The sequence below is a fragment of the Megascapheus bottae genome, chromosome 8 (genome assembly GCF_031878675.1).
Source record: "Megascapheus bottae isolate mThoBot1 chromosome 8, mThoBot2.hap1, whole genome shotgun sequence".
In the NCBI taxonomy this organism is placed as follows: Eukaryota; Metazoa; Chordata; class Mammalia; order Rodentia; family Geomyidae; genus Megascapheus; species Megascapheus bottae.
Genome location: NC_143516.1, coordinates 47,746,895 through 47,762,074, shown reverse-complemented (window position 1 = coordinate 47,762,074; position 15,180 = coordinate 47,746,895). Strand labels below are relative to the sequence as shown.

The following is a 15,180-nucleotide window of genomic DNA, read 5'->3' as shown; positions in this document are numbered from 1 at the left end:
AAAAACAAAAAGACTGCCTTACTGTATGAGTACTAAAGACCGGTTTACCTTTCCAGCATACTGATCTATCAAGGGCCTACATTAATGTGTATGTCTGATCTAAAGGCACCTACCTATTTTGCAGTACATGATTTAAGTATCTTGTGACAACTTGAGGACAGATGATATCATCCCAACCAAAAAGTTGAATTATTGAAATAACTGGCTGTGGTTGCAGATCTGAGGGGGCTGTGCTTGGTATATCTGCTGCTAGCAAAGTGAAATCTAGATTTAAAATAAGACAAGCTTAAGGTGAGAAATTTTTAATATCTTCTCCGAGTATTACAAGTCAAGACACAGTAAAGACACTTGCACATCTATGTTTACTGCTGTCCTATTCACAAAAGCCAAGTTATGAAAATAACCCCGATGCCGTACAACAGATGAGTGGATCAAAAAATGTGGTACATATACACAATGGAATTTTACCCACACAACGGAAAGAATATTATATCATTTTCAGGGAAATGTATGGGCCTAAAGCAAATCATGTTAAGTGTGGTAAGCCAAGCTTAGAGAGACAAATGGTACATGTTGTCTGGACATGATAACTTATACAGGACTCTAGGCATTCACACACAGACTGTCAGAGTAAAGGAAGATTTCTTAAGGAAGGAACCCAAAGGTGTAGCTCCTTCTGACATTAAAGTGTTCCAGGAATTCATGTTTTAATATATATTTGTTATTATTGGTGGTGATAGTGCTTGCTTTAGCTTTTTGAAAAAGTCTTTTTTGGGGAGACGACAAAGAAAGGGTGCAAAAATAGAGGAGAAAGGGAGAACAGATGTAGTCATGGTATTCAATGTTCACTATGTGGAAAATGAGCTATGCAACATGTGAGCAGAGGCAGGAAGGAGAAACTGTGGGAAAACAAAGAGGTGACAATGTCTAGAAAAAGAAATGGTAACCCCTCTGTATAATATCTTAAAAATAACAATGGAATTGTATTTTTAAAAATACTTCCCACATCCATTTCTTCTCTAAGTTACTTGTCACCTGCCACCAGGAACAGTTCACTCTCAGAAAACAAACATTATCTTCTATTAAAATAGTCAATGTTCATCATCAATGACATCTTTCTTAAGAACCCAATCCTGAAGCTGAAATTTAGTTAACAATGTTAAGTAAGTATATTTCTTCTCTAAGTTACTTGTTACCTGCCACCAGGAACAGTTCACTCTCAGAAAACAAACATTCTTCTATTAAAATAGTGAATGTTAAGTAAGTACATTTCATTTTTTTATTTTCTCCAAGTCTATAAATTTAATTTGTACTAGATGAACTTTTGTTTGTCAGTCAGTATTGTTTGCACAAAACACTGCTTCCTATACAGCTCTTTCAAATGGTGGGTGCTGCTTCTCTCATCCAAACACTTGACAGGACTCTTACTTCTACAGCTTCTTGTCTTCTCTCTCGCCCAGTACTGGGGTGGAAAGAGAGGTTTGAACTTAGTGCTTACCGCATATTTATTAAGTATGCACTCTACCACTTGAGCCAAATCTGTTAGCACTTTTCAGTTATCTTCTTTACTTTTTGAATAGGATATCATATTGTTTCCTGGTGTTAATTTGCACTGTGACCCTCCCATTTGTTTTTCTTTCACAGCTTGGATGACAGGTGCCTGTGGCTGCACTTAACAAATTGTTTGAGAAAGTATGTGTCTCATTAACTTTTCAGCTAGGCTGTCTATCAAGTAAGAGTCCCCCTAATAGCTAGTATTATAGACACGGGTCACTGTGCCTGGCCTGAGTCTTTATATCCTTACATTAGATCTCTATGAGAGATCACCTTCTCTTAGCATCGAAACAAAAGTACTTTCTGGTTCATCAATTTTTCTTTCAGTCTTAAACATTATTATTAGCAGTATCAATACACTGAAACATCTCTCATATTATTTAAAAACAAAAACAAGTACTTTTCTAGTTTATAATCTCTAGCTTTTTTCTTCCTTCTTTCTTCCCTCCCTTCCTTTTTAGAGACAGGATCTCATTATGTAGTCTAGGCTAGCTATGATCTGCCTTGCCTCAGCTTTCCAGGTGCTAGGATAACAGGTATATATCATCATGCCTGGCCCTATATCTCTATTTGCCTTAAACAATGATATTTAAAAAGATATATTGACATTTATAGTCTAATTCTTATCAAATTTTCTCTTTAATCAACTTCAAACACTGATTCTCCACTGCACAAAAAGTCAACAATGAGACTGCCCTCTTGTTAAAGTCAATGATCAGTTCTATCTTTCTGGACCCATTAGCTGCATTTCAGTTGTTATATGTTCACTTCTTCATTTCTATTGCAAAAAATTTAACTTGGGGCTCTGTTTATCTGCATTTCTTTTTAGTCTCCTATCGTGTTTCTCCTTATCCTAGAGATATTACATGGAATAGTCTCCAGACCAATTGCTCAAACTTTTCTTTCCATATACCACATTACTCCTATTTCATTCAACTCCATGGACTGTATATGAGTTGTTTCTAAATTTAAATTTCCAACTTTAACCTCTTTCCGGAGTCTAGGCTTATTACCCAACTTCCTATTTAATAAATATTCTTTAAAAATGTTCAGAATAAAAACCTTAGTTTTCACCAGCAAACCAAATGTGGCACAGTGGCTCAAAGTGGCAGAGCATTACCTTTGAGTGAAAGAGCCCAAGGACAGTGCCCAGGCCCTGACCTCAAATCCCATGACAACAAAAACAAAAATCTTAGTTTTCTTTCACAAGATCTTTTCCCTGCTATTACCTTCTGCAAATAGCTAGTTATCCTTTATTCTTCTCAGGAAACTATTTTGTTATTTCACCTTATGAACTTAGCAAATTTTGTCAGCATTACCTTCAAGATCCTTTTACTAGCAACAAATCTGACCACTGACCTCCTTAGTACAAAGTTATTTTGACCTGAGCTACTCATTTCTAGATGTTATAATTCCTTTATGGTCTCCCTTCTTCTTGCCTCCACTAAAAGAAAGAAAAATCACACCAAACCTCTGCTCAAAATCTAATAACAGCTTTTAGTATAAAAGTAAAAGCAAAAGTCTTTACAACAACTTATAAGGCTCTGCACAAACTAGCTATTCCTTACTTCTTGAACACCTGTGGGATTTCTCTTGCTCTTTCTTTCTCCACACCATCCTATCTCGTTCCCTACAGTTCATCAAGCATGCCAGACATAATCTTGATTACAGAGTTCTGCATAGCATGGTCTCTTATCTCCTTCAGGTAATTGCTCAACTGTTACTCAGGACAGCCTGGCTACTCATTTAAAACTGGCTACTCATTTAAAATTTCAATCCACCTCTGGCTTTCCCCATCCTCATCTTTATCTTCTGTATTTCCACAGCTTTTCATAGCATATATCACCACATAATATTAAACATTTTAAAGATGCATTTGCTTTTGTTTACCTCCCCAACTAGACTATAACCTTTATGAGAACAGGAATCTCCTGGTTTTTTTCTAAGTATATTCTCAATATCTATAAAAGTATTTGATGAATTAAAAAAAATAAATCACCTTCTCCTAATCTACTAAGTCTATTTCCAATCAAATCCAAAAATGCACACATGTTGGTTTCTATTTATACGCCACATATTTTTGGGCCCATTTAAAGCACTGATAAATTGGTGCCATGCTATTTCTGTCCATTGATTCAAGTTGGGGTAATAATGTTATAAAGAAAACTCACATTGGCTATCAGAGACTGTTCAACTTATTGAATACCAATACTTACTTACATGATTATAGTATTTGAATATGATTGCTGCTCTACAATCCTTCCACTCAAAATCTTAATTATATAAGTACTTCAAGAATTTAGGTGTCCTAAATTTATATTTATATCATTCAACCATTTGTATGTTTGTGTGTGTGTGTGTGTTATTAAAGCTTGAACTCAGGGATTGAGCATTGTTCGCGAGCTTTTTTTTTTTTTTCCCCTTCATGGTTAGCAGTCTCCCACTTGAGTGATAGCTCTACTTACAGCTTTTCCTTCTTTTCTTTTGATAATTCAAGATAAAAGTTCAAAGATTTTTCCTTCCCAGGGTGGCTTCAAACCTCAATCCTCATATGAGTAGCTAGGACTGAGCACCAAGTTCATGTAACCTTTTATTCAGTTGTTTTTGTCTCAGCTTTCCTCATTCATACCAGGGTAAAATAAATGCTACTAATTTATATCTTAGGCTTCTTTACAACATTACATTTAAATATAAAATATTATTAAATAAATTTTACTTAAATACTGGTTTGTACTTTTTTAAATGTTTTGGCATAGTACAGGTTTAAAAACAGGTAATAGCTTCTTATAAAACTGAATATAGGGCCGGGAGTTTAGCCCAGTGGTAGAGTGCTTGCCTAGCATGCACTCAAGTGGTAGAGCTCTAGCCTTGAGAAAGCCCAACGACAGTGCTCAGGCCCTAAATTCAAGCCCCAGGACTGGCAAAAAAAAAAAAAAAAAGAATATAGACTCATATTCTTGCCTATAATTTCATAGAATTCATACATACTAAAACCTGTAGACATTTAGGCCAATAATCAAATTAAGTAGCAATTACAACATAAAATCAAAACTAGCAAAGTCACAACATTAACGTTCTACATATTCAATCTCATTCTGATGTAATAACTCTTGGTATTAAAGTACTACTCACTCTACATGCTTTTACTTTTTACAGCTTTAACACTTCTCATACATTTGAAAATAAACTATCTGAACCTGGACATAACTGTTACTTAACTTTCAAATACATTTATGCCTAAGCAACATTAATGCATTCTGTAATTTAACAACTGCCTTTCCTTCTAACAAATAACTACTTAATTTCTAACAATCAATAGGCCAAAGGAACCCAATTTCCCAAAATAACATGTGCTTCATCTTTCTGGCTGTCAAATGCTTATTATATTATGCTGTTATAAAGCAAAAGTTTGTTACCAAGCAGACATAGGAAAATACTGGAGTCTGCCCTCCCCACCCCCCACCCTGCTGAAAAAAAGAGAAAGAAAAGAGAAAGTAGCAAATTAACAATTAATCCAGACCTGCAGCTGCATCTGCAAGTTGGGACAGTGGCACAATCTGTGACATTCTCTGACTCTTCAAGAAGGAGAAGAAATGTTTCCACAATACACTGGCAACTGCAGCAAGGTGGCGCTCTTTAGCTGATAATGAAGTCTGTATAATTAGGTCCACATTCTCCCTTTGAAGTTCCTGACACAATTGTTGATGAATACTCCTAAAAGGAAATAAAAATACAGCTAGCACCCAACAAATGCTTACATAGATCCTCTTTAATACATTTTTGCCTTTCCCCCCCATTTATATCATGAAAGCTGAAAGACCATTTCCTATCATTAAAACCTTTAAATCAAGACATAATGTATTTCTGCTTATTTGATGGATGAATGGTGGCATATTAAGCACCATAAAGTTAATGTTAATTACTAATGTCAACCATTAATTACATGCTTTTTAATATGTCAGATCCAAATGAGAAACAGGCAGCTTCAGAATGAAGGTCTGCATTTTGCAACTCATGTATGACAAGTGATTTTACTCATAATCTAGACATGAAAACAATTCTTCAAACCATTTCTCCTGAGAGCATTATTAGGATGCAGATGTACTTGGAGGGAGGTAAGTATATCTGGCTATGTGAGATATTTTAAACTAAACTTTTTTCCTTGTTTAGAAAAGATATAGACCTTATGCCTATATACAAAATCATGTTAGATAATCTTAGTACACTGAACCAAAAAAAAAAAAAGATCATTTATTTATCATTTTCACAAAGGAGACAAGCAATAAAAAAGTTTCTGTTCATCCAATTAATAAGAGGTAATTTCATACTGCCTTCAATTTTTCTTTTTTGGCAGTACTAGCGTTTGATTCAAGGACTCATGTTTGCTAAGCAGGTTATTCTTGTCTCCATTTACATCAATGCTAACACCAACTAAAAGATGACCTAACTGCATAGATACATCCTTCCATTTGCTTTAATAAACTATACAGAAAGCAATAAAGTGCAACCAATGGAACTAAAGCCAGAATATTATCCTTCCTTTGACAGGAAGAATATTCTAAGTAACTAGTACTTTAAAAAATTACTAGTATAAATTCCAATTCAGTATTCTTGATGCTTTTAAATCATATACATATACATGCATACACACATACATATATATATATAAAAACATATACACACACACATATATATATATATATATATATATATATGAAGTAGATACTACTTGCAAGAAATAAAACACTGAACTGGTACCTAAAGCAATTCCACAAAATGATCACGCTGGTTGCAATCACATCTTGTCACATAATTATTACACAGGAAGAAGTAAAAATTCTAAGTATAAATGTTGTGTCCCTTTATATCGACTGGAATCCTGCACAATCCTGGGCTAGTAATTCATCCTACCTGTGGTACTAGGAACAGTGTACTGACGCCTACAGAGAGCACAGCAAACAAATCCCATAGATGCTATTATGTCCTCTTTGTAAAAGTGTGTCAAAGATGCTTTCAACTGGAACTAATGGATAGAGACTCTTTTAGATCCTTTAGCTTATAATAAAATAATACCCTGCTAAAATTAACTTAGCAACTAACTCAACTGCTTCTATCAACATTTGCACACACTGATATCCAAGTAAAACACACTGAGGTTGAAGTAAAACAGTACTATTTTCAAGTATACTGATCTCAAAGATAATAACTACCTCATTATATTTTGGTAGCATAATTTTTCATTATTATTAAATAGGTCACTTTATTTTCTAAAACCCATTATCCAGAAAAAGGTAACTTTTCTGATGTCTTTATGTGTTAGAAATTATTTCCCTTAAAAATCAGACCCCTTGCCAGGCCTGGTGGCTCATGCCTGTAATCCTAGCTACTTAGAAGGCTAAGATCTGAGGTTCAAGGTTCAAAGCTGCCTGGGCATAAAAGGACCTGGAGACTCTTATCTCCAATTAACCTCTAGAAAATGGGAAGTGGGGCTCAGCTCAAGGGTAAGGCAGGGCGGTAGCCTTGAGCTGAAGAGCTCAGGGACAGTGCCCAGGCCCAGGGGCCTCCTTGAGCTAAAGAGCTCAGGGATAGTGCAAGCCACATGAAACACACACACACACACACACACACACACACACACACACACACCAAAAAACAAACAAACAAAAAAAAAACAGACCCCTTTTGATTTTTTCTGATGATTCTGTATCCTTTACTTTATATATGGTGTATTCATGCGCATATCTGTGGGAGAGTGAAGGGAGGACACAGAATCTGAGAGGTAAAAAGTGCAGCAGTGGAACTCATTGGACACTGATGAAGTAGGAGATAGCATGAAGCTCTTTTTCCAAGTGAAAGAAGTCCAGGCTGGCATTGAGTTACAGGAAGGAGACAGAGTACTCAGCGAATCTGATTCAGTGCCTGGTCAAGTGCAGCGTCTGTAATGTCTGGAGAGCCTGCCATAGAGTATCATCTGTTCCCTTATTCTCTCCTGTTGTCTTCCTCCCTTCTCCGCTCACTAGTTGGAAGGAAATGCAGTTATTACCTGATGCATGTAAATGTTATTCCTTTGTATATCACTTCTATAATAATAAGGTAAATTTGAAAAAAAAATACCAGACCTCTGCTAAAAACCAAGTCAAAACTAATTCAAGGCGTACTCATAAGCCCTGACACTACAAAATTATTTGAAGAAATAAATGGGAATTACTTTATGACATCACAATGGTGAAGAACATTCTGATAAGAACCATCCTCCTAAAAAGAAAAGAGATACAAAAGTAGAAACAAATGGATTTGAAACAGTGGTGGGAGTTAAGACACAACTAACAGAACTGAAGAAAGCATTTGGATGACATCACTAATGATCAGGAAAATGCAAATCAAAATCACAATGAGCTTTAACAGAATACTATCATCAAAAAGATGAAAGGTCAAAGATATGAAACCAACCCAGATGTCCCTCAGTACTCAGTAGATGTGGTATTTATACAAAATGGAATTCTATGTTGCCATCAGAGAGAACATTACTCCATTTGCAAGGAAATGGAAAGACTTGGAAAAAAATCATATTAAGTGAAGTAAGTAGACCCAAAGGAACATAGGCTCAATGGTTTCCCTTATTTGTAATAATTAGTACAAACCTTGGACTCCCCTAGCAGAGGATTACAATAGCTCAAAACCTAGATATAGGATGAGGCTAAATGAAAGGATTTCCAGGTTATAGAAATAAGAGCCATATAATCTGTGATTGTTGTTATTAATGTACTATGTTATTTCTCATCTCTTTTGTTGTCCCTTGGTTATTTTCATATTGTTACAGTATCTTCCCTTCTTCACTTTCCTATCTCAAATAAACAAATAAACGTATATACAATATACCACAACATACCAGATTACAAGGTATATTATATATATGTTTATTTGTTTATTTGAAATAGGAAAGGGAAGGAAGGAAAACAAGATGGGTCTTGGGACCCTGGCAAACTCTCCAGACATGACAGACACTGCACTTTGACCAGGCACTGATCAGATTCGCAGAGTACTCTGTCTCCTTCCTGTAACTCAGTGCCAGCCTGAACTTCTTTCACATGGAAAGAGCTTCATGCTATCTCCTACTTCAGAGTCAACAAAGCCAAATTGATCTTTCACACATTCCATGGTGACCCTATTCAGGGGTGTGGTGTTTTAGGCCACAGACTGTACATTCTGGCCCAGAATGGAACTTGGAACTTGTAAACACTTCCCCTGGGAATACTTTTAATCCTAACATCATGATTTCTTTCGGCAGAGAGCATATCAGGAACCGTCATGAACTCTATTTCATCTGCAAGATGGCGCTGATTCCCACTTAGAATCCCACTGAAGTGGAAGAATATGAGCATCATGGTCCACACACTGGATGAAGCCAAAACCATCTCGCCTAGCAAGTCACACTCACCCATTTCTCTGGTTTCATTAGTCAACTGAAACGTATCTGAAAGGACTTTTACATTGGTTGCTCATTCTAATTTATCATGTTTGTCTGTTGAAATATTAAACCTGACATGGTCACCTTTCAGTAAAGTCACCCTGGATTTTGTATCTTTGTCTCCAAAAGGAAATACTTTAGGAATCACAAAGTCCTGGCAATGGCTTATTCTGGTTTGTATTAGGTACTTTTGGGATAATTTTGGTTACAATTCCTTCAAAATGTTCAATACTGATGTCTTTAAAAAAAAAATGATTGAGCTGGGCTCAGTAAAGCATGCCTGTAATCCTAGCTACTCAGGAGGCTGAGATCTGAGGATGGCAGTTCAAAGCCAGCCCAGGCACTACACTAAAGTCCTGGAGACTCTTATCTCCAGTTAACCACCAGAAAACCAGAAGTGGCGCTGTGGCTCAAAGGACAGAGTAACAGCCTAGAGCTGAAAAGCTCAGGGACAATGCCCAGACCTGGGGGTAGGGTGGTAGCCTTGAGCAGAAGAGTTCAGGGTCAGAGCCCAGGCCCGAGTTCAAGCCCCAGGACTGAGGGGGCGTGGGTGGGTGGGAGGACTGTTCAGGCAATAGTCTGATATCTATAGCAGCTTCTTTACCATTTCTGTTCTTGATGGTAAATTCCGTATCATCTCCAAGCTGTAAGATTTCTAGGTTACCTTTAAATCCATTATAAAGAGAAGATACCTTTTACAACATCATCTCTTTTAGTAAAGCCACATTCTTCCTCCACAGGCATAAACTACTCCTTGACAGCAGGCTTGTTTCTTTTTTTGTACTTAGAGCACCAGTGTGTTTACTGTTATCAAGTACAAAGTTTATTGTGTCTCTGATCTCCAGCTGAGCATTCCTGTCCACACCTCCAGGTGTAGGTCACATAGTAAGTACCTCTTGTCCATTCATTTATTCTTCACAGTAGCTTTATGGTTTTATCTTCACTAGGTTAATAGCAATGGGTTTCCCAACAATGGGTTTCACCTAGCCAGATGATACTTTGAAGTCAACATCATCTCCTACACTTCTAGGTCCTGCAGGCTGCCTTTATATTATGAATGGTGGAAGGAAAGTCTAGCTTGATGTTCTGAATACCACATAAAATCTGTAAAAGATGAGCAGTTTTTCAGTAACCCCAGTTCATTGAGTGCTGCTGAAGTAAAACTGGGGTATCCATTTTGTCAATTGTTATGGAGGTTTGGATCAAAGCTCATCTCTCAGTGATAATCAAATATTCAGATACATTCAGTATCTGTTGAGTCTTTCTTTTTTAGAACAAGTTTCAAAGGATGATCTAGACCTGACACAGTTTTAGGTGCTAAAGTCTGTTCTTTTATACTTCATACCTAACAGCCCAGCACCCACTCTATAACATCCCCATAAGCAGTGTGGGTGGGTATGTAGGCTTTTGTATGTAGTTTTGATAATAAATAAATATCTTTAAAAACAAAATTTTAAATTCCTGCACATATATTACATAGCTCAGTTCATGCAGAAAAGCTCTCAGTCAGTCCTGAGTGATCACTGGGTATGTCTACATTGTTATACAAACTGCTGAGTATTTCTTTGCTTTTAATTTTGTAACTATAACCTTCTAAAAAATAAATGCTGCCAAACAAGGCAATCTCCCAGGTGCCAGTGACTCACAACTGTAATCCTAGCTACTCAGGAGGGTGAGATCTGATTATCACCATTTGCGGTCAGCCCAGGCAGGAAAAGTCTGTGAGATACCTACCTCCATTTTAGTACCCCCTTCCACTCCCCCCCAAAAAATTGCCAGACGTGGAGTTGTTGCACAAGTGATAGAGTGCTAAACTTGAGTAACAGAGCTAAGGGACAGTGCCCATTCTCCAAGTTCAAGCACCAGGAACAGGAGACACAGCCATACCCACACCCACACCAGGACACACCAGGAAACACACACACACACACACACACACACACACACACACACACACACACACACACACACACACACAGAGTTATGGTAACCCTCACAGCCTCAAGGGGTCACATGATGTATGTAAGTAACATGTATGCATGTGTTTACAAGTTGAGAGGCATTAACAAGGAAAACAAATCAAGCGTCTACAGTATAGTGTTGAACTCCAGATATCCTGAGTATTCAGTTTCTCTTCACTGGCAGTCTTAGTATGCAATGGAAATGAATTACATATTAAGGAGACACTATGGTACTATTCAAATAACCAAGAAATGGGAATAATGATGTCTACTAACTGATGAAAGTATCAACAAAATGTGGTATAAAAACAGGATGGAGGGGCTGGGAGTTTGGCCTAGTGGTTAAAGTGCTTGCCTAGCATGCATGAAGACCCGGGTTCGATTCCTCGGTACCACATACATAGAAAAAAGCCGGAAGTGGTGCTGAGGCTCAAGTGGTAGAGCTCTAGCCTTGAGAAAGTCCAAGGACAGTGCTCAGGCCCTGAGCTCAAGCCCAGGACTGGCAAAAAAAAAAAAACCAAAAAAAACCCAGGATGGATGGGGCCAGGAGATTGGCCTAGTGGTAGAGTGCTTTGCCTAGCGTGCACGAAGACCCGGGTTCCATTCCTTGGTACCACATACATAGAAAAAAGCCAGAAGTGGTGCTGAGGCTCAAGTGGTAGAGCTCTAGCCTTGAGAAAGTCCAAGGACAGTGCTCAGGCCCTGAGCTCAAGCCCAGGCCTGGCCCAAAAAAAAAAAAAAAACAGGATGGAATACTATTCAGTCACACACAAAAAAAGAATGTAATCCTGTCACTTTCAACAATATCAAGGGAACAAAAAATCATTTTAATGAGTCAAACAAGCCAGGTACAGCTAAATTACTGCACAATGTGTCTTAAATGTGGGACATTACAAAGGTGATGTCAAGATGGGCTCTGGTGTTTCTTACCTGTAATACTTGCCTACTCACAAGGCTAAGATCTAAGAGCCATGGTTCAAAGCCATGTCAGGCAGAAAAATCACAGAGACTCTTGTCTTCACAATTAACCCTATAAGATGGTTCTTTATAGATGAAGCTGAGAAGAAGAAAGCTAAATATGCCCAGAGGTCATATGCTGAAGAAGGGCACAGTGAATAATCTGACTTCAAAAGCCACATTTTCCTTATAAACTTAGGCATACAGATTGTAAAACAATTAAACATTAGTAACTGTTTCCTAACTTAGATCGAAGAAATTTCAACAAGGCTGAGAAAAGCAGCAGGAAGAACCAGTGTAGTCTTTAAATAGCTAAGAGAAATAGCATAATTCTATATTAGGAAAGACTGTGCAATAGGTATCAAGAAAAACTGTATTCAAGACAATACTGAAAAAGACTACCTCTGAGTTCTAGAACAAAACGTTGAGGTACCACAAAATATATATCTAATAGGTAGATAATTGAGCTATGTGAACACATTAAAAAAGTGTAAAAATTTAAAACTAGAGGTTACATCATTCAATGAGGAACTGATATGGAAGAGACAAGTTCTAGTTAAGTGTAGAATACTGGCTCCAAGCCAGATGTGTTTTAGAAATGTGCAATGAAAAGAAGCAGTATACCCGGGGAATAGGAAGAATATCTTCTCTCTGTGGCTTGGATGTTTAAGTTACATTACTTTGGGTAACAGTAATGATTATCTGATATATTAGCACAAAACAAGTTGCTTAGGATCTGACAATAATTTCTCTGTAAATCAAATTCAAGAAAACTCAAAGATGTATCATAATTAAGTCACAAAGAAAAATCAAATTTCTGCATTATAGCCAAATAGTTAACCACAGGTGTCAGATAAGAAAACTAACTTTACAGAAACATCTGAGAGAAAATAAGTTGTTACCTCTGGCATATCTGCCAATACAAATGTACCAAACAGCAAATACTGTAAGAAGTACCATCTCTAGTAGCAAAAAATAAAGCTAAACACTTATGAAATATTTTAAGGAATACAGGATAATCTGAGATGGCATTCCTATTTTATGAGAGACTATGTACCTTCTTTAATAATAATACAGGCATGAGCCACCAATGGCAAGCCCAAAGCTTCCCCTTGGGGCAATAGGAGCTTCAGTTCTAATTCCCAGCCTAAGTCATCAAGAACAATTATTAGACAAAAACCCAGAGGTATCCTTTATAATGTGCAGTGCTTCAGCTCCTGTGTGTATCTGCACATAGGGCAGTAAGAAATACTGCGTGTGGACTAAAGAATGCTTATGTAACATCAAAACAAGGTGCTAATTAACTATTCTGATGATACAGATGCTACTGCAGACTAAGAAGTGACTGTTGGCCATCATGTTTTCAGTGACATATGTTGCAATACTGCTCAAGAAAAAGGACAAGAGAAAGGTCTCTTCAAGATGTAAGAACTGTTTAAAGTAATCATTTAAAAAGGAAACTGTGTGGGAGAGCCCAACTTGTAATCCTGGAAAACTTCTGAGACTCAGATTTTCATCTGTTAAATGGGAATAATGTCCTATTTTTCTCCATGGACCACTAACCTATCAAATTAAGCAGTTAAGGGAAAACACTTTGTAGACCATAAGGCCAGATAATGTAGTTTTGTCACACTGTACAGCTTCTACATCCTAATAACCATTCTTGAAGGCAGTAAAGGATTACTAGAAAGAAATGATCTTTGGGCACCAACAGGCCAAAGTATAAATCCTAGTCTATTAGCTACTAGGCTGCATGGCCATTTCCTCATCTATTGCAAGAATTAAAAAGACATTTAATAAATGGGCTATTATTGTTAGCCAGGGAATCAAAGATTACTTTCTCAGAATACATGTGCCAGTCCTATTCTGAGTGTTTGACCTTCATGAACTAATTCATTCTATACATACTATTATTTTCTTCATTTTATAGATAAGGCCTCTTAAATTGAGAGGATAATTTTCTAGTCATTCTACTAGTTTGAAGCAAAATCAACATTTGAACACAGCAGTCAGAAGTCAAGTAATAATCACCATAGATCACCACAGTTGTATTGAATCACTTGTACTTTATTAGTCTTATGACTATGGTTTATGTATAAACACATTTGCAACATCATTTCCAATTTAACTATCACTGAAATTCCTATCTACAATGCTTTCTAATACTAATAATCTAGTCTCACCAAAAATCACTGTGCCTTTTCAGCATAGGGGCCTGCTGGGTAGTATGAAACTGGAATATTCCCCAAATCCTATGTGGTAAAACTTAGTCTTCAGAGAGGCATTACTACAAGGTGGTAGATCGTTTAAGAGATGAAGTCTGGTGAGGTGTTCTTAGGTCATTCAGAGCATGCTCTTAAGAGGATTATCTGGACCCTAGCCCCTTTTTCCTCTTTTCTTTTATAGGCCCCTACCTCCATTCCTCATTGAAACAGCCAAACCATGCGATGATTATCTCAAGTATTTGTTACATTAATGGAAAGCTGACAAATAGTGCATGTGGGCATGTTGCTGTTTTTTAAAATGCTGCCTCAGTAGGTCTGGGGAAGGGTCTTGTGAGAGTCTGCATTTCTACCATGCAGATGTGGCTAGCCCTCAGCCTATGCTTGGAAAAGATATTTGCTTTCCTTGGAATAATGGTAGTACTTGTGGGATTAGAGATGTTAATAAAGACCTATCATTTGGGCTGGGGGTTTGGCCTAGTGGTAAGAGTGCTAGCCTAGCATATACAAAGACCTGGGTTCAGTTCCTTGGTATGACATACACAGAAAAAGCCAGAAGTGGTGCTGTGGCTCAAGTGGTAGAGTTCTAGCCTTGGGAAAGCCCAAGGACAGTGCAAAGTGTCTGTCCTTAAGAAGCTTGTATTTTGATGAGAAAAAGATGAGTGACAGGAGTTAATATTTCAATTGGGATGATCATCAAACACCTTCTGAGAAAGCAGTATCTGGGCAAAGACTCCAAATAAGTGAAGAAGAGAGCACATGTGTCTATAGAAAAGAGCATACCAGGAAGAAGGCAGCCATTGTGAAGGAGATGGGGCTGATAGCTTCAGAGGCTCAAGTAATGACAGAGGTCAGTGTGTTGAGGCACAACTGTTGAGAAAAGGCACAGCAGATAAACCCAAAGGCAGCTGGAATCCAGATCATCCAAGGTTCCACTTGGTAAGGACTTTGGAAAAAAAATCAAAGTTGATAATAAGCACAAAAGCATCAGTATAAATATAACTCACATCTTAGAAAG

General features: G+C 37.3%; 1 protein-coding gene and 1 pseudogene across 3 annotated transcripts in view; both read right to left on the bottom strand.

The window, feature by feature from the left end:
• The window catches only part of Mms22l (MMS22 like, DNA repair protein), a 103,577-nt gene that overhangs the window by 25,097 nt on the left and 63,300 nt on the right, over positions 1-15,180 (bottom strand). For all 3 annotated transcript variants that reach the window (XR_016536484.1, XM_090338395.1, XM_090338396.1), the window contains 2 exons: positions 5,075-5,268; positions 114-264 (listed from right to left, as the gene is read on the bottom strand). Coding sequence is in view for 2 of the 3 variants with exons in the window: in XM_090338395.1 (XP_090194521.1) it covers positions 114-264; positions 5,075-5,268 (345 nt within the window). In the remaining variant the exon portion in view is untranslated. The remainder of the gene's footprint in view (positions 1-113; positions 265-5,074; positions 5,269-15,180) is intronic.
• LOC150059908 (cold shock domain-containing protein E1 pseudogene) lies at positions 8,724-10,235 on the bottom strand (annotated as a pseudogene).